Below are 20,241 nucleotides of genomic sequence, written 5' to 3'. Positions count from 1 at the left end.
CAAATTATTTGGAGCCGACGAAGCTGATTTAAAAGAGGAGGATTCGTCCGGCTGCTCCCAAACAGCCGAAAATCGTCCGGCCGCATCAGGAACCGTCCCGTGCCGCCTGTTCAGCCCGCGCTGCCAATCTGCAAACGCGACCGTCGTCCGCAGCGACCGCGACCGCGACCGTAATCTGATCCGCCCGGCAGACGCAGCCGGAAACCGCGCGGCTGAGGCAGAGGACGCCGCAGCGAGGAGACAGCTCTCCGCGGCACCAGAACCGACATGCAAACCCACTCAGTTCTGAGCGGTTACGCAACGCGGTTTTGGGTCGGGGGGGGGGGGGGGGAAGGGGGGGCGGGGGGGGGAGATTGACTAGTGAAGATATTTGAATATGCACGCCCCAGAGGATGCTGGGAATGTGGAGCTAAATGTCACCGGAATGAAACAGATGGTGTGAGGAGCCAAGCGCTTGGCGGGGAGGGTTTTTCTCTCAGAAGCACCGCGTGGGCAAAGGGGGCATGAGCGGGGCTGGCGTGGAATGTTCTGGAAGGGCGGTGCGGGGACTGGGTCGGCGTAGGTGGGAAAGGAGCTACGGAGGGTTCTGGAAGGCCGGTCCCAGGGGCGGGGGCGGGGACTGGGTCGGCGTACGTGGGAAATTTGGCATTTAAACCAGGAAGTATAGCTTCCAATGCACAAAGCAGCGCTCCAGGTCGTGTTATAGAGGCCTGACACACTGCTGGATACTCTACACTGTAACAAAATGGCAGCCATGTTGCCAATGAAAAACCATTAAATGAAAGTGAAAAAACTGTATACATTCTGTTATTTAACTATATAAATGTTATGGGATGGCTAAATAAAATGAGTTAACCTACACAACTTTGACACTGTTTAGGAAAAACAGTGAAATCCCATTTTACTGTAAAAATGCAGTTTTCTGTAGTTTTTTACAGTGTAAAATAGCCTAGATCGGCTGAACAGCCTGTTCTCCTCACTATGTTCTCTCTCATTTACCTCAGACTGCAAAGACCAAGAAATAAAGACATCCACCAAACACTAGAACTGATATGTAAACACAGTTATACGCTGAACTAAAGAAAAAAAAATGGCGTAAAAATATAAATATTGATTTTTCACAATGGGCCGAGAGTTTAACATGGCCCCAGGGAAATAAAAGAAAATAAAATAAAATAAAAATACACTGCAACCAAGTGACAGGATATTACTTTTGAAGACAACCTGAAGCTAGCCAGTTATAAATCTGCCACGGTCTATACTTAATCTAATAACATAGCAATTGAACTAATAGTACTACTCCCCAAATAACATTGTAATATGACAAAAGCCGAAGCTCGGAGTGTTCTTAGCTCCCGCGGACCCATAAACGAGGCCGGGAATGTCGCGCGACAGTCGAGGATAAATCAGGAGAAAGTGAAATGCGTCTCCGGCGACATGTTCCCGGGCTACAGAGGGGACGTACCGCATCGTCGAGCGATCCAAAACTGCAGCTTCACAAACACGTCAAGAAAAAGGACACAAAACTGGACACAGAAGATGGCCACTTGTGCCGTCTGCTTTTGCTCTCACCAAACTAGTCGCCCAATCTAATACTGATAGGTAATAGCTATAGCATAGAGTATTACAATATTGATAGCTAAAATTTAGCAAAATACTTATGTAGTATATAGTATCACATATAGTATACAGTATCACAATATGTCATAATGAGGTTTAAAATGTAAAAAGGCCACAAGTTGAAACAGATAATATGGCACATATGAAAACAATGCTTTTCAAATGAGCATTCTGTATATTTATAGTCACATCCAACCTCAATGACTTGTTGACAAATTCTTAAAAACAAAAAATGTAAAGCAAACAAAAAATGTTTATGAAGAATCATATGGAGAATCAGAGGATAGGAGGCAAAGAAACACTTAAAGTGCAACAAATTAGTTTAACGACAACACAGTTTCATTTGTATTCATTACCAATAATATTTAATTCAGACGGTGCCGGGGGGGAAATTTGGTTTTGTTCTGATGCGGTCACCTTATTAAAATTAAATTTTTAAAAACCCAATTAAAGCGCTTTTGGGAAAAGACTGTGTAAACCGGCGCAGTCTTGCGAGGGAAGTCGCCAGAACAGATCTGGAGGAGCCGCGCAGGCGAGCGCAGTTTACACACTTCAGCCGGCAGCTCGACGATTTCACCGGCAGAAAAGAAATGTTACCCTCGATCGTCAAATTGTTTTACCGGGGAACTCTCTGTCCTTGCATTACCTGGCTTACTGAAGCGGAAACTGAATTCTGGGCAGGCGCCTAAAGCTTATTGTGGGAGAAAACTAATAAAAAGGTGCAAAAATGACACAGAGTGAGAGGTTTATGAAATCAAATACTACAAGCCCAATTTCCAACATCCTTCCAGAGATAATGAAAGTCTTTCTACGTTGCAATTAAGGGTCGTCTTGGAGAAGCAACGCGACGGGTCCCCTCTCCGAACTCATCTGTTACAGGACTCGGAAGAGCTCCCGAAGCGAACTTGCGCCCGACTCTCTCCTCACGTAACAGCAGGGGAAGTAATGCCGTTTCGCCCCCAACGGCGATTCAGCGTCCTGAATGTGATGCGGAATGGCCTAAATTACCCAGTGTACAGTTAGAAAATTTATATATTTAGGAACTCTAACAAAATGGCACCCCCCTTCACTGTGTGAACGCACTTTTTCCAATGCCCTGACGAGCAAAGACATTCTGGTGGTAAACAAGACAACAGAAACACTGGTGTTGAAGTCACTGAAGAGGGGGCGGGGCTAACACCCGTGGGTAGTTTGGTCAGCGTAAGTCGCGGCAGACTCTACCAGGCTCAGGAATTTCACAGGAGGAACATGACACCACTTATCCATTAGAGAGTCCGTCAGGGAATAGACAGTCGACGACAAAGCAAAATACTGTCTCTTGCGCCTTTCCAGAATATTCCACGGATGCTTGACTGGGTTTGGAAGGTCATACGATTGATATGTCAGTGTCACGCTCCTCAAAACACTGGATGGCTACCTTAAAGGAGCCACTCTCTGCAGGAAATGAGTGAAGGTACAGCACGCAGAGAAGAGAACTCGGAACTCGGTAACAACAGATCTAACAAAAAAAATAAAAATTCCAGAACCTTCCACCGTTAGAGCACCACTGTGTGTCTGTTCATTACCTAGAGCCCTACAGCTGGGTACACTGCCTGACAGCCCCATGAGAGCCAGATTTTGTCATGAGCGCATGCACACAATGTCTGCGGACGATAACATCAGTAAGGGCTGGTTGTGAAATTAGCTTGGACAGGTACATGCATTGGATACGCAGGACCATTACACCTTGCAGTACACTTAAAGATAACTACAGAAACTCTCCCAAAACTTGCACACACGCATAACCAGAATTTTTATTAGGTTGCTTCACGTTGCATCACTAATGCAAGGCTATGCATCTGATGTAGATATGCCTTCCCCATTTCCTTTCCCTTAAGTACACTGTGCTTCTCCAAGGTCGAAAGTTAAGTTACACATAACTTAATGATGTCTGTAATGCACAAAAACGTAAATTAAGTGTGAAAGACAGTGTTAGCATACTCATCAAAGCACTTATTCATGAAATCTAGTAGGTTTCAACCTTGATGGGTCTAACAATCTAAAAGAGGAAATAGACCGAATAATTCAATGCTTTGTTTACACAGAGAATGACTCTGACTCTCGGCATGAAATATTTAATGCTGTTAAAAATAGGACAGAATCAACATCACACCTGGTCATATGGGCACATCTGAAAACTTGACTTTACTGAAATCTATATTTCAATATTCATCTATGGTAAAGACATTCACAGAATTCCTAGTGAAGTGTTTGGAAGGATACCCTTCCTGTTTAGTGTCCATGTTCCTTCATCTAAGTTTCAGTTGCACTCACCAGAGCTTCCTGTTCAGTTAAGCCACGCCCCTCCTCTCCTCGGTTTACCACGTTGGCCTGGACTTCATCAACCGTTATGCTGGCCAAACAAAAACGACAAAAGGATTTTCGATTATAACCCAAGCCATTTATTTAACAATTACTGTAAACCCAAAATCTAATTTAAAACAGTATTTTCTTAAATTAGTTGGCCCAGAACACGCTTGTGATTAATACACTCATCTCGGTGGCTAATAGAAGCGTGGTCAGCAGATCAGCGAGAGGTGAAAGATTGCAAAAAATACAGAAAGGCAGATTAGCAGGAAGAGAAAAATCCGCTAGGAGTGCATTTAGCAGATTAGCAGGAAGCGAAAGACCTACTAAGAGTACAGTTATCAGATTAACAGGAAAACAAAGGACCTGCTAAGTATATAGTTAGCATATTAGCAGGAACAACCCAATGGCCCAGCAGAGAAACATATAACACAGCCAGGCCTTTCTACTGATTAGTGAGTGGACAGGCTTTTCTACTGGTTAGTGAGTGGACAGGCTTTTCTACTGATTAGTGAGTGGACAGGCTTTTCTACTGGTTAGTGAGTGGTCAGGCTTTCCTACTGGTCAGTGAGTGGACAGGCTTTTCTCTACGTGAGTAGAGTACGTGAGTAGAGTGTTTCTTTTGCACCTCTACATCATGAACCAATGCACTTGTTGTACGTCGCTCTGGATAAGAGCGTCTGCTAAATGCCTGTAATGTAATGTAATGTAATGTGAGTGAGTGAACAGGTTTTCCTATTGGTCAGTGAGTAGACAGGCTTTTCTCTAGGTGAGTGAGTGGACAGGCTTTTCTACTGGTCAGTGAGTGGACAGGCTTTTCTCTTAGTGAGTGGACAAGCTTTTCTATTGGTCAGTGAGTGGTCAGGCGTTTCTAATAGTCAGTGAGTGGTCAGGCTTTTTTTTCTATTGATCAGTGAGTGGACGGACCTTTCTATTGATCAGTGAGTGGACAGGCTTTTCTAATAGTCAGTGAGTGGACGGGCTGTTCTCTTGAGGGGAACAGAGGAACAGCTCGTCCGGCACTTCTATCCCGACGGAAGCAGAGGCGGGAAAGGGGACGTGCGGCGCAGTAAACAGCAGGGAAGGGAATCTGCGCGAGTGCAGAAGGACACTCCCGCACAACGGAGGCAGTCCCCCGCGGCGATCTCAGCCCTCCGCTGATGACCGGGGGGGGGGGGGGGGCGGGGGGGCCGCAACACCACAATCGCGGTCTCGCTCAGTGGACCAGTAATTACCTCCGATCGCACTACGAAATCGGCCCAGCCTGCCAGCACCGACCCTGGGAACAATACCAGCCCTTTCCCTGCGAGACTGGCAAACCTGAGTGGCTGCATTGTTCCCCACTCACAGAGCCGGCTGCCATTTTGTAGCAGCTTGCGCTTCCTTCATTGAGCTCATCTGTGTTAGCTAATGGCTTTTTATTAGCAAAGCAAGGGCACTGGGCCAGCTAGCGGCTCCAGAGTAGGCCTGAACACAGGCAAGCAGAATGGAGGCTAACTGAAGTCTACATCTGTAGGTATGAACAGATGCCAGACTCCACGCGCTTTTTTCACACACGTGCTTATTATTTCCCCCCCCCCTCATTCTGGCAGCCAAAGCAATAAGCAGTGTGTGTATACAGCATAGCGCAAGAGACAAGAATATACACAGAATTAAAGCTGATTTTAGCAGAAGCAATTGTTATGTTTGAGAGCACGTGCATTGCATAAACCCAGACCTAAAAAACCAAAAACAAATTTAAAAAAAATATATATATATATATATTTTCACAATTTAAAAAAGAGCACAACTTATCCACAAAGTTTCCACGAAGAACCGTTTCACATTGGCTAAATGAATGTTGATGATGAGGGGATGGCTTTATGTTTGTCACCCTCTTAGCCTACTGTGCCTGAGTAAACTTTGAGGACACCGGCTAGGCCTTATCTGCAGAGAACAGTGTCTGGTTGGGGTAAACACTCAAAACCAAGTGCAAACGAGGAGCGGGAAGAGCCTGTCTGTCTGGCCAGACCAGGAAATGAGTCCTTTGGCTTTCTAAAAGTCATTCTGAGGCACTAAAAGACGCAAATGCCAAAAGGGAAGAGCGTCCTGACCTCAGCCATCGTCAAGCGCCGTGTTCCGAAGCCCTCGAGCGGCGGCTGTGTGGCGTTAGACCCCGACACCGGGGGGCGCCGAAACGTTTCGCCGTCTCCAATGAGAGAAAAACGCCGCCATCGTTCCATTTCCGCAGCTTTCGAGGCGAACGCCGCGCGCACGTCGGCGGGGGGGCGAAGACAATTATAAAGGTGAATATAATTTCCATAGCAATCACCGCCATGTTTGTGTTTTTGTTTCTGCTTCATAGACAGCGCCGAGTTAGTTCATTCAAATTAAAACGCGAACAGTCAGTCATGGAGATGACGTAAATAAGCTAAAACAAATTTTTTAAAAGCAGACCGAGAACACGCAGCACAATTACCTCTGAATTATACTCAGACAATTAGCCAATTTCTTACATATAGCAAATGAAATTACGGGAGCCCTCAGTTTGTTGGGCTGTCATCAAGGCCAATAAGAAGGTCGTGTTTGCACATACTAATTTGTTTTGAAGGAAAATTTGATTGGTCTGTTGTCTTCAAACTCTCTGGCAGATGTGTTTGTGTTGAAAAGGCTTAAGGGGCAATTTTCTTCTATGCGAAAGCTGGTTTACAGTTCGAGCGTAACCGTGCCAACCTAACCTTCCCCATAAAGGACAGAGCATCAAGGTTCGTTTGAAATACGCATGAAGAACACAAGTTCTGCATTCGTCTTTCAGAAGAAGTAATTAAGTCGTTGCTGTTTCTGCACAATAATGTTCACAAGACAAAAATCACACCAAAGCATAATGCGAATTCAAAAGTAACACTGAATTCAGACTTTTGATAGATGTGAATATACCAAAAGATTTCTACAGGAAAGAAGTACACACACGTACACACACACACACACACACACACACATACACATACAATAAAATGCAAAAGCACTGTGACTAACACAATTTCTGCTGTTTTGTGTCTGTAGTCCAGAACACTGGATTTGAAATAAAACAATAAATATGAAGTTAAAGAGCAGTAACTGGACAGTTGGGTGCCCAGCTGTTTCTTGGCCAGCCGTGTGACTTTGAGTTCACACTCAGGAAAGCTAACAAAAGGTCAAGAGTTGATTCTAGGCGTGGAATTTGCATTTGAAGTCTCTTAACATGCGGACCAAATAAGCATCAACGTAAGGAAAGCAGGCCATCGCGAGACTGAAGAATCAGAACAAAATAAATCAATGTCATAGCCAGAACACTGGCTTTGTCAGAATCAACTGTTCGATACATTCTTAGGAAGTTGCAATGGCTGCAAGTGACTCAGTCCAAGCAAAACAAAGAAACGGATGACTCAAAACGAAATGCGATTCGATCTCAGATTTTGCGTGTTAAAAAGGGTCATTAAACCCCCTCCGCACAACACCAGCGCTCCCATCGGTCTACTGGCCATCCCCCGTGATGAAACGCTCATTTAAATAAGCAAAAATGAAGAACCCTCAATGAGGTTCCAACCGACAAACGCGAGCCTGAGCGAGCAGCGCTACGGAGAGATCTCCCCCTCAGTCACACGCTCACTGCGGCTGGGAGGCGAAGGGGGACGTGCTCCGCCCGCTGGGGCCCGGATCACAGCGTCACCCCGAAGAGCTCAGAAACGCATTAGCGTCGCGGAGCCATAAACGCTGCACAAGCACTTCCTCTCAATATGCCCATATGTTTTATAGCACATTAGCTCTAAGGGCTGCTCAGAGAACGTGCCAGGTTCGCTCCAAGACTATTGATTTGCTTCTTTTTTTTTCTGTTTCTTTTTTTTTCTCCCCCAGAAGGAAAAAGACTCATTGGTGAAACCAGGGCTGGGTGTATATTCTGCAGGCGCTGGTAAAAAAATTTAAATAAACTGTTTTAAAAGCAGAATTATTCCAGGCTACTCTGAATAAACTGCAGAAAAGTAAAAGACTGATCTGTGATGGTTGAGATTCGGTGCAATTCTTCCAGGACGTGGGGGTCTTCTTAGCACCAATTACATACCGTATCTGCCTCAGATACCCCTTTGCTTTGTTTGCCGTTTTCCATAAACACTCATGCGTAGGCAGGTATGTGAATTAAACCAGGGCTTCCAATCTCTAGGCATCGATTTCTCAATGACCTGTTTGCATTGCAATCGGAAGGAAAGCTAAGTGGCCTTCTTTTCCCAGAAATAATTCTGCACAGTACAGGTCACCGGCCTTCTTCTCCCAGCGTTTAAAAAGCAGTTAGCATCTCGCAGTTAAAAGCCACAAATGCCTAAAATCAGTTTTCTTAACCTTGCGGCAGGGCGCGCTATCAGCACCAGCTTCACGTTAGCTCCTAATAAAAAGCGCGTGTAAGGAGTCGTGCTCGCTGACGTCACACCGGGAGCACTTTCTTGCCTGAGGGGCCATGCAAAAGGCCACTGACTCATTCGCAGAGTCCAAAGCCGTACTTGGACTTGAGCTGAATCCATCAAACCGTTTACCTTCCGTCTTTATCGCAGTCCAGTTCTCGGAAAGACTCCGCTGGAGACTCGGGCACCTGCTCTTTCCTGGAGTCTGTGAGGGGAAATCAGAAGCAGGGTTTGCTGTTTAGGCCTTAAAAATGGCCCACATTAGATCGTCAATGTACAGCGCAGGCCGTGCTCTTCTACGTTTAACAGGCTGCCTTCACTGTCTTAATGTATTCTACGAAGTCCAATGGCAGGAAACAGAATTTCAGTAGTGATGTGTGTATGTGATTGGTTGAGTATGCGAACATATTGTGATGTGTGTATGTGGTTAAGTATAAGAACATGCAGTTGCGTGTGTACCTGATTTGTTAAGTATGATAACATGTAGCGATGTGTGTACAGTATGTGATTGGTTGAGTTTGAGAACATGCAGTTGGCAAAGGCCAACCAATCGTTGGCTGCAGCAAGAGTTTCCTGATTGAATTTGCTCTGTGAATTTCATGCAAGTTGCTCATTTCCTACATCCAATCACACAAATAATCACCTGATGAGTCCTTCACATTAAAGCATTTATGCATAACACGTCATAACCCTACATGCGGACAAAATGCTTAACCACGCTTTGATCTTAAACGTCGATACATGTTCATTTCCACAGCAGTGTCGGGTTCAGTGACAGTTCACACTGCAGATAAACAGAGAAAACACTAAGAAATAATTGCATATATTTAGCCGCACTCTACAGAAACTTAACATCTCATGCCCTGAAAAGAAACAGATTTTCAGCTATGAAAAACAAGGTTCATGCACCGACTGGAGGCCAAGGAAAGGGACTATTAAGACGCACAGAGAACATTTTGTTCAATGGGGAAAAAAAGAAAAAAAAAAACACGGTAGAATCAAAATGCAATCAAGGCACTTTGTGCAGCGGCAGGAAGCAGCTATTTTAAGCAGGTTTCGGAGTATTCATCACGCAGCACTATGCCCCGCGATATGAAAAACCTCCCAAAAAAAAACCTCGCGTTCATCGCCCTGAAAGGGAACATTATCTCCAGAAAGTTCATAAACGATTTCTCTCCCCGCGTTTAGCCGCTAATTTTCACCTCGCCACTTTATTTTCGTGAATCGTTAAAAAAAATTTTTTTTTTAATTTTAAAAGTAGGCTACCGCATTTACCTAGATAACAAGCCGATTATTTAACAGCCTTTATCAGCAGTAGCGGCGCTAAAAATGTAGAGAAGAAAATGATTGCCTTGAATGGGGGGGGGGGGGGGGGGGGGGGGGGGGGGGGGGGGGGGGGAGCTGCATGCTACATGATGCTAATCGCACATCTGTGCTAATTACCTTTCCGTACACGACTTCGCTAATTACGGCAATTTCTGGGACGGCTTATCTTAAGATTCACCCCTCTATTCGTGAAGCTGACGGTACATTTAGCCGGTGCCTGCACTCCCCCGTCACTCCTAACGGAGACGGAAGTGCCGCCGCCCTCTCGTGCGCTGTTGTGACATTTCAGCGGCATAAACACTCCTTTCTTCGTCGACGGCTGTAATCCGATGCTCCAGGAAACGGCGGAACGCAGCGCGGGATTCTGGGAGATATCATTCGCTCCGTCCGCGGCGACGCGCCTCCGCCGCCGCCGTCAGGAAATGAAGGAAGGACGAATCCAGCGACCGGGCCGATAACGGACACATCCGCCCCCCCCCCCCCCCCCCCCCCCCCCAACCCCGCCCCCCCCCCCCCCACAAACAGGACTGCTGGTCGCCTTCCACAGAGCCCTCCGTAAGACAAGAGCACAGAGATCACAGGAGACTCCGCGGCTCCAGCTAAAGAAATCAAACCGCGGAGAGGCTGCTTCATAAAACCAGCGGCCATGCCGAGAAGCCATATCAGATAAAGAAAAACAAACAGGAAGATAAACAGTGAAGCAATACTCGCTTTATTAAAATGACAGCCGTCGCTGCGGTGTAATATCTGCTAGCCGCGTGACTAGGCCAGTAGGCTACTCATTTTCTTGTGTTTGTGGATTTTTTTTTCTTTATTATAAATCCAAACACAAAAGACAGAGTCTTCTGTATTTGGAGAGATCCAAGCACAAACCATCATCAGACTGAAGCCACTAGTAAACTAGTCAAAATTCATTCAGTCGCACCATCAACTGGTACAAGATATTTGTCCACAAATTGATCCCACGGCCCTTCAAAGTTCATTCAAAACACTCTTATGCTATAACTGACAAAAGCAACTATTGGCCTAAATTCCAATTACAGCTGCCGTAGAGGAACCGAAGTAGCAAAACGCACAGCAGCAAGCCCAGGCATCATTTATGAATACAGTAAAACAACGCTTTCAGGGAACGTAGCCTAGCCGACAGCCTCGGGTTCCACTGAGGGCGTGGTGTCACCGCGATTTAAAAACTGGAGACTGGGAAGGGCAAGGTCGAATGGAAACGTTCAGCCCGTCTGGTCTGCGAGAACAGACGGCAGGCCAGAGGACCGTGCGCGTACACTGCATAATTACCAACGGGACTTCGGACTGATGGGAGATCGCCAGGTTCGGTTGACAGATAGCACGCGGCGCTGAGGGTCGGGCCAAAACGGCGACGAAACCTTTCGCATCCTAATCAACGTTCGCTTTTTATCAACGTTCCAAACCGCCGCCGCTGTCGCTGACAGGCCAAGAATCGGGCGGTTTTGTTCCAGGAAGAAGAGACAGGGCTTCGCCCGGCAAAGTATGGCATTTGTAAAATGTCAGGTGTCGGCTGCTCTCACACGCAAAAGCAAAAGGAACGTTTCACCTGGAAATGCTACCTGATGGAGCTCGTTTCTACTGACGGGCCTTCCGCGTTAAGGAGAAAGCTGCACGGCTGAAATGTTCAGGGCAGACATTTTGCAGACCGGAATGAAAAAATTGTATTATCGCAGAGGAAATTTGCCTGTACTGACGTTACAGCCTAACCGTAGATAGCATTATCTACTGGGCAGCAGTGGTTAAACTTAGAAAATTCGAAACAGAGATCTGCCAAGTGCATTACGCATTTCTGTCTCTCTGACCAAGCTGTCAAATGTTCTAAAATGGTTCGTAGACTCTCAACGGTTCAGGCGTCAATTCCACAGGGACTCATGAGAAGCATTTCTTCTGATCTCAGGATTCGTTTCAGTTCTTCCGCTGTCCATTACTGCAATGTCGGTGCACAACAGATTAGCAGATTAATGGGTCACAGTATTTGGTCTGAGAAGATAATATATTCAGAAACAGAGTGGTGGAAGGGAATAGTAGTAATATACTTGCTTCTAGCCAGTTAGGTTCAAGCAATGCCATTTCCCCCTCAATGCCAATAGACTTCTGCAGTAGCTATCCTGCCTACAACCTCCATTACAATGAATTAATATTTACACAATGTTTGGAAAATTTCAGTCCTAATTGTCAGTACGACCTTCCCACACAGGCTTGAAAACTGCCTTACACTGGATGTTTTCAATCTGGCAGGGAATTGAGAGCCATGTTGCTTCCTGTGTTTAAATGAAATATAATAGTCTGTGTCCTACAGCCTCATTTGCATACCAGCGTCTGAAACACATTAAACGTAATTGTATTAACTGTACTGAAGCTACGAGTTGTTAAGCTTGATAATTACATATCTGTTTCGAATGAGCACTGCGAGCAGAAATTCTATATGCCTTCCTCAGATTTTTTATTTCATTATCAAGCCCTCAGAAACTGAAGTGATTTAAGCTGGGTACTTACTTCTTTATTTAACATCCCTTTATCCCGATCGTTTGTGTGGCCTGTCATCCATTACTGACACGTCTTCTCTCAGTTCTGCACCGCGCAGAGGGGCTTGTACAATCTAACCGAAACGTGCCCTGCTGGATAGAGGGGTTTAGACCGCCAGCTCAAAGATGAGAGCGTTCTCAGCCAGCAGAGTCGCGCGGGTTCAGCAATGTCTTCTGCACGAGAGATCCACCTTTGAGCACCTGAACACTTCAGAATGCAAGTCACTGCCACCGCACATCTCAATTCCCACCAACCGCAGGGGGGGTGACCATCTTAAAACTGTCAAACTGTTCAAAATCGCCCTCTCAACATCTCAGTTAATATTTTGTGCCATATCCATGGAACAAAATAATATTCTGCTTCACCCTGCTCCCCCACCTTAAGTAAACAACCTTTCAAACAAGGCACAGTCATCACATGAATAAATTCAAGACATTTTTATAAATTAATACACTCATTTCCTTTCTCCAATTTAATTTCCTCCAAACTAATTCTCTCCCGGTATGCAGAGACCTGAAAATTAGTACAAAAGTCATCACTGCTCTTCAGTCATGATTTTCTATCAACCCTGAACTCTTATCTCCAGAGAGCATCGCAAACGAAAATTTGTTTATAAATCAAGGCAGCTGTTTAGGAACAGTCTGAACTCTGTACGAACCTCAGCTCCGTACGTTTAAAAAAAAAAAATCATAACGAGCTATACGACAAACCTCGATGTGGGAAAACAACTCCGATATCAGGGTCAAAGTAAGGGGGAGATCACACGACACGTACACACACGGCTAACGGCAGGAGCGGCGGCTATTGTCGGGATGAGAACATCAAAGAAACATCGTTACCGTGGAAACTCCCATGGGTGACCCCACAGGGACTGTCCTAGCCATTAAGAAGCATGGAGAAGGCTCTCGGAAAGAGAACCACGTAATCCCTCATCGTTTACTCAATTATACGCTTATTTACTCTAACAAGAGCCTCTTCATCTTCCAGGGGATATTCCTGCTGTACCGTCTAGCCTATGTCTCAGAACACATCTTAGAAAGGTAATGAATAACATGAGGAACATATATGGCAAGTTCTGAACTTGTACGTCAAAGCAATGCATAATGTTGCATAGTGAATTATGGCAATCCAATTACAGGAAAGATAAATTTTACCAATGGCAATGCTCCCTGAGTGTAAATAAATGAACGTGTTGATACATTAACCTTCTTCGGTATATATTAACCTTCTCCACACACCGTCGTCTGATGATCATCTCCTGGGCTAACACAGAGGCCCACAGTGATATATTTCACTGTTTATTGGGTTTCCTGGAATAGCATCCAGAGGTCCATTAGTTGAACTCTCCAGCAAAAGATTACAAATCTTCACCTCTTACATGATAGCTAGTCTGGTTATTACGTGGTCATGATGATGACCTCATTCTCCTTGTTCTACTAATCAGTTTTGGTTTGATTGCTCAAACATCTTGACATCAATTCAGCATAGCTCCATAATGTTTGGGACTAAGACATCTTGATTTGGCTCTGTACTCCGCAATTTTAGATTCGTAGTCAAACAACTGCGGTTGAAGTGGAGATTCTCAGCCTTTATTAAATCTTTTTTTTTTTTTAAATACATTTTGGTTTCACCATGTAGAAATTACAGCACGTTTTTGGACATATGCAATCACCTTCATTTACGCATATATTTAAACGGTACACCTCACCCGTGAGCGTGTGAAAATAGGAATTATTGCGCATTTATCCAAAGTCAATTTGCACTTCATCGATTCCACGTCACCGCGATCCATCCTGATTTTGTTAACGGTCCCGACATTCCATAAACATGGAAGTTTTGCTTCGAAAGCCGGAGCGGAAGCGCCGATTTATTACGTTTCCATGGAAATACAGCGAGCCGCCCCGACCGCGCAAGTAAATATGTACAATTACCATCTGAGTGATCTGGAACTGTACTTCGTTTTATTACACCACCTAGAGGAATATTCCTTTGATTTGGTGTTGTCACTTAATTTCCTCGGAGAGCACGGGCGTTTTAAAACCTTCAATAACGGCGGGGGGGGGGGTGGGGGGGATGGGGGGGGGGAACTCGAGGGGCCGACTTGATCAACTACGGCAATAATAGGAGAGGACTCCATTCCGTTTCATCACGGCCCGTTTTAAAGCTCATGCGTCCCCACTCCCCCCCCACCCCCCCGGGACTGTTTTAATGTCTGTTTCAGCAGGTCTTAGCGCTCGCTGCTATCGGCTCAACACCGGCCGATATGAGAGCGGACGCTAGCGTGCTGCGCGAGGCCGAGCGTGTGCAGACGTCAGCGTTATTCGCCCACGCTCCCGCTCCCGATCCGGCCTGGTTTCGCGTTTCGTCCCGCTGGAACAACTGCCCCGCTCTCGTCACTGAATTGCTGTTATCTTTTTTTTTGGGGGGGGGGGGGGAGGATGAAAGATGCTCAGAACCCTCTCTGATTGAGACCGCAGGACACAGATCGACAGCTGTGTGGATGAACATAAGCACCCCTGCAGAACATACTGCAACTGATTGAAAATGTGTGGCCTCTTACGATAGCATAGCGATTAATAATTTCATACGTCAATGCGTATATATGTACGTATAATAATATATATGTGAATGTGTGTGTGTGTGTGTGTGTGTGTATAAAGTAGGAGACACAATTAAAAGATGTATTTTGCTTAAATACACTGCAGTATATTCCGATGCTGTGAGGTATAGCTCTGTTCTATGAAGCATAGGGGCTGTTTATATATAGCACAAATTGGACTCAGATCTGGCCTTCCGCAGAGACCATCTACTTAATGATCTCAGTTCTGATTGCCTGTTCTTGCGTATGCTGTGGCGCTGTAGACAATGTGAAATAAATACCCTACCTTAAAGTTTATTTTAAGCTGAACTGTCATGCCTGATTGTCTGAATCACACCACTTTCTGTTACAGCTTATGAAGTTCATTCAGGTGTTGCATATGACCACTCCTTGAGTGATGCATTGCTAAAAATGCTTGCCACGTTGGCCCAAACCTAATGCCCAGATGAAGTCGTCATGAACGAAAGCTTAGCTACACCAAAGACACTGGCAATTACACCAGCCAAGCCTGCCGGTTTTTCTGTCATTACACCGGGCACAACGTAAAAGAAACAAAAATCAAACGTCCATGGTACCGTGCGTCATTATCATCCTGTTTCTCTGACGCATCTAAAACAGAAAGTGGATGGAACTGCTGAAAACCAAGGACAGGTCCCACCATGCTAATACCCAGCATGCACCAGGAAAATACGGGGGGGGGGGGGCTGTGGAAAAGTGAATGGGGGCGATGCATTAGCAAGATCACACGTGATATCCAATCAAGGTAAAAAGTTCTGGAAGGAAAATTTACTGTACATTCCTTCGCCCCGCATTTCAATTATGCAAAAATCTGATTAAAATGCATGAGGCCCCTTATCAACTTTAAAACACTAAACAATGGCAATAAAGTCACACGCAGGATACATAAAATGCCCCTGATTTATTCTGTTTGCAGATTAATAAGGCCTACGATTCGAGCCTTGTGCTAATCAATTCATAATGCGCTGCGTTCCGCGGCAGTTTACGGGCTTCTACCGCACCCTCGCTGGAGCCGCAATTAACCGCCATTTTGATTTCCACCGCTCTAATCAGGACGGCGGGTCCATAAATAACATCGCGAAAAAACGACTTCTCATTACCGATCAAACGGCGGCGGCGGCGGCGAGAAAATAACAAAATGGCCGCCGCCTCGCCTCGGCGACGCCTCCCGATCGCGGGAGGGGGGGAAAAATCGATGGATACGATACGCCCTAAAGATGCTTTTAATGGAAAGGCTGGGGGCCCAGGACGAGGGCCAATACTGCCCCGCTCACATGTCATTAATGTGTCATTAAAAGGGCTCGGGAAAGGTCGGCCCGGGCTCAGAATAATGATGAATGGCAGGGCGCTTCCAGCAGGAAAGGCCGAATGACCTTTCCGCAATCAAAAGTTTTTCCAGAGGGCGAAGCCGGCCGCGGACAGCAAATCAATCTCCGCCGCGGGAAGGTGACGGGAAGGGGGCCGTCCGCTAAGCCCCGACGCGCGCGGAGTTATTCCGACCGCCGGGCGGAGGGAAGGTCCCGCTCCGGAAGGGCCGTTCCGATTATCCGCTAACTGAGACCGAGAGAGGGGCGAACTCGCGGCGCGAATCGCTCGCCTTGATGACGCCTGCGCTACGCGTCGCTCTGTGCGAAGGACTTTTCTCCCTGGTCCCGCTTTTTTCCGAGGCCGGGACGCAAATTAATTATGCAAATGGAGGGGCGCTCCGTTTTTAATGTCGTCCAAAGGCTCGCGCTCTGTGCGTGAAAAAGGTCATTTTTAACGACGGCAGGCGAGTTTCCTTCAGCCTGCAGAACATACTGTACGGACCCCCAGTAGAAACCCACCCATCTCTGCGACCTGTGTATTACTGCTACCTATAGCCTTTCGGAAATACAACAAAATACACTGTAAATATACAGTGTTCTTAAAAAACAATAAACCCATTTCACAGAAGTGTATTTTTAAAATATGTATTCCATCTCCCCTCTGCCTTTGTTGGTTGCCTATTTACACATTTGGTCTTCTCAGCTTGATGGGGCAAACAGTAAGTGTTAGACTGTCTCCTCGGTCACACAGGAGGCCAATGGAACATGCTCACCGCCACCCGGTGGTTTCAGAAGACCCATCAGGCCCTCTGCTTTCCGCTTCCTCTTCCTGTGGGCCTCCAGCTTGGAGCGAAGCTGCTCGTAGACTCTCTGCAAATCTCTAAGCTGGCTCTGAAAAACAACATGGCGGACACGAATGGTGAATTTGTCCTGTACAGCGAATGCAGCACAAAGTAACAGGATATAGCCAAATGGCTGTAGGTACGACAAACTGGTGGTAGCTAGGGGTGAGTTTCCCCCCTTTACTGCAAAGTCTTCTGAGATTATGAAAAGCATTATATAAATTAAATCAATCATTATGAAATTATTAAACACACGGCAAAGGAAAACCTGCTTCAATTATGCTACAGGAACACCACAAATGAAAGGCAATTTGAAAGTTGCTGTAGTTACATGACCACCACTTATTGACATGAAATTAAGTTACAGTATGGATAGCCTCAGAGGCCAGACACCGGAGTCTGAGATTCCAGAGTAAAGAAAGTAAACACAGGCAGACGATGTGAAGGAGATGTTTGTGCGCTGGGCGTATTTTCCAGAACATCCAGTGTCAAAGTAATGGATGGGTGTTCCCCCTGTACCCTAAATTCATTTAACAGAAGCTCCTAACCAGATAAATTTGCAGTACGAAAGAACAGGCAGTGCAGACGCTACATTGTTAAAGTGCTAATGCAAGTCTGCAGTGAGCCTGAATGGCTCTGGTTAGCGGCCAAGTCTGCGGCTAAGCAAATTAGCTTAATGTACCTTCACACGGTGCAGACCAAATACACAGGACCACACCGAGCTGAGTAACGGCTGAACGCCGCGCCGGCGGCTAAGGAAGTGAACCCCAAACGCAGTTCTCCCTCCGGTGACACCCAGCAGCCTCTGAGGTTCGCTTAGCGGCCGCAGACACGATGCCCTCAGCTCTAAAGCCCAGGGTCTGCTGTGTCCGACTGCTGGAAGTGAGAGCGCCAGCACTAAGAAACGGGGAGGGAAAGGTCAAAGCCAAAGGCCATGTATCTGAACGCAATGCAGGCCAGGCTTGTCAAGCTGTGCCGTCACAGTTGAAAATTGATAAAGAAATACAAACTAATATATATCTCCTGGCAAACAGTCTGTCACCACTAATGATAAAGGTAATAACAAGTACGTTGTGCATGTGTGTATGGGTGCGTGTGTGTGCGTGTCTGTGTATGTGTATGTGTGCAGGTGTGTGTGTGCGTGAGTGTGTGTGCATGCATGTCAGTAGGTGTGGGTGGGTGTGTGTGTGTGAATTTGTGTGCGGGTGTGTATGAGTGTGTGTGCATGCATGTCAGTGGATCGTGTGTGTGTGTGTGTGTGTGTATGTATGTTTGTGGGTGTGTATGAGCGTTTGCGTATGTGTGTGTGCATTCATGTTCCTTATTCCTGGCGGAGCATGTCCTCCGTAATGTAATGATGGATTTGGTAAACTTGGGCCGGCTCAGCATGACTACCTTTCTGGGGCGCGCTGCCTGATACACCCCCAGATCATCCGCAGCGCATTTAGCAGCCGGGGTGATTCATTGGCTCCATTTTGCGTTCGTCACGCCAGCGCTAATATGTGGGAACGAGGGGGGAGAAAGGCACGCCCCTCAAACGCGGGCCAAAGATAAATAATTTCCCTTTCCTCCGTCTGCTAGACCTTCAGTCCCCCAGCACAGCTCCTAAATGTGCACTGTGAAGTGAAACCGGCCGCCACACTGCCCCGGCCTGCCACTGAAGCCCAGGATGAATGTGAGCTTTGACCCCAGCCTGGCTGAGAACTTTCCAGAAGCAGCGGCGGAGGTTCAGCCGTTCCCCGATGAGAGAGAGAGAGAGAGAGAGAGAGAGAGGCGGAGACTCGCGAGCGAGCGAGAGCCGGGCCCGGTCTGTGGGCTGTGAACAGCAGGTGGGTCAAAGTTTGAATTTAATCTCAGCCCCCAATCTGTCATTCACTCACGTTCCCGCGGAAACCAAAGGCACGAAGTAAAAATACGAACGCAAGCCTTCGAGCGCATGGAACTGGAGTCGGTTGAGCGCCGGGTGGAAATCATGTGACATGATTATTAATATATATATTTTTTTTTTTGCATGTTCCTTTAGTTCCCCTCCTCACTTTTCAAACGTTGCCCCCGTGAGGTTGTTAGGCTACAGTGCGACACGCTCCTGTCATTCCTCCTTCACTTTAACGTAGCACTCAACCGACATGGCTGTGTTCATGAATATGTAGAGCGCATACGTACATACACTCAGTACGCACCCCTTAAAGTGAGACTCAGGGTCTGTATGATACCGCCATCACATCACCCGCCGCTACACACGCTAACGTTTTCGTATCTCGATTCGTCTTCCTGTTGTTGACATTCGTAATATTGTGTGCCAGTTTCTGTTCATCTGCCAAGGGATTACGCAAAAGGAAAAATCGGCTGTTCAGTTAGCTCTGGAACTCCGCCCATTTCAATTACACGACATATCAATTACACAAGTAAATAACGTGCTCGATGAACCGTCGATTGACCGTGCTTTTTGAAAAAAGGGGCGAGGACGGTTTTGGCTGTGACGTTAACTGAAGCACTGGACGGGGAGATAAACCGCGGTTAAACCGCGCAGGAGGGCGGGGCGCAGGGCCAGTGTGTGCAGGCCTCGGGGGGGTCCTGACTCTAGCGCTTCAGCGTGTGTGTGTTGGGGGAGCGGGGGGAGTGGGGGGGGGGGGAGGGGGGGGTGTTGATACGCTGCCAGGGCCACATGCAAACTGGTATGATCCAGTACCCTCCAACGCTGCTCTCTGCAGTCTAAAAGTGTCTTCCTGAAAATAGCGCAAAAAAAAAATCAACTGAAGATGCAGGGAGGAGGCAGTGGATAGAGAGAGAGAGAGAGAAAGAGAGGGAGAGAGAGAGAGAGAGGAGGGGTGAGAGGGAGAGGGGGGGATGGGGGAGCAGGAGAGAGAAAGAGAAGAAAACATGGCACAAATGAGACACTAACTCATTTCAAAAAGAGCCGTTCATTAGAGAGGTAGCAAACTACGAGGGAGAGGGAGAGATGGAGAGGGGGAGATGGAGAGAAAGAGGAAGCGAGTGGGGCAGAGATGGAGCGGGGAAGAGAGAGAGAAAGAGGGGGAAACATGGCACAAATGAGACACTAACTTGTTTTCAAAGAGCCGTTCATTAGAGAGTTAGCAAGCTACGAGGGAGAGGGAGAGATGGAGAGGGAGAGAGAGGAAGAGAGAGGGGCAGAGCTGGAGAGGGGAAGAGAGAAAGAAAGAGGGGGAAACATGGCACAAATGAGACACTAACTCATTTTC

The 20,241-nt window shown here is 46.7% G+C and overlaps 1 protein-coding gene across 1 annotated transcript in view; it reads right to left on the bottom strand.

The window, feature by feature from the left end:
* Nucleotides 1-20,241, bottom strand: part of LOC118232300 (glucosidase 2 subunit beta-like) — a 116,355-nt gene that overhangs the window by 88,870 nt on the left and 7,244 nt on the right. The window contains exons 6-8 of the mRNA XM_035427182.1: nucleotides 16,952-17,069; nucleotides 8,511-8,583; nucleotides 3,934-4,012 (exon numbers count right to left, since the gene is read on the bottom strand). Coding sequence (XP_035283073.1) covers nucleotides 3,934-4,012; nucleotides 8,511-8,583; nucleotides 16,952-17,069 — 270 coding nt within the window. The remainder of the gene's footprint in view (nucleotides 1-3,933; nucleotides 4,013-8,510; nucleotides 8,584-16,951; nucleotides 17,070-20,241) is intronic.

This window comes from Anguilla anguilla, chromosome 7 (genome assembly GCF_013347855.1).
Source record: "Anguilla anguilla isolate fAngAng1 chromosome 7, fAngAng1.pri, whole genome shotgun sequence".
In the NCBI taxonomy this organism is placed as follows: Eukaryota; Metazoa; Chordata; class Actinopteri; order Anguilliformes; family Anguillidae; genus Anguilla; species Anguilla anguilla.
Note: the sequence above shows the minus strand (reverse complement) of the source record. Positions and strands in the feature narration are given on the sequence as shown.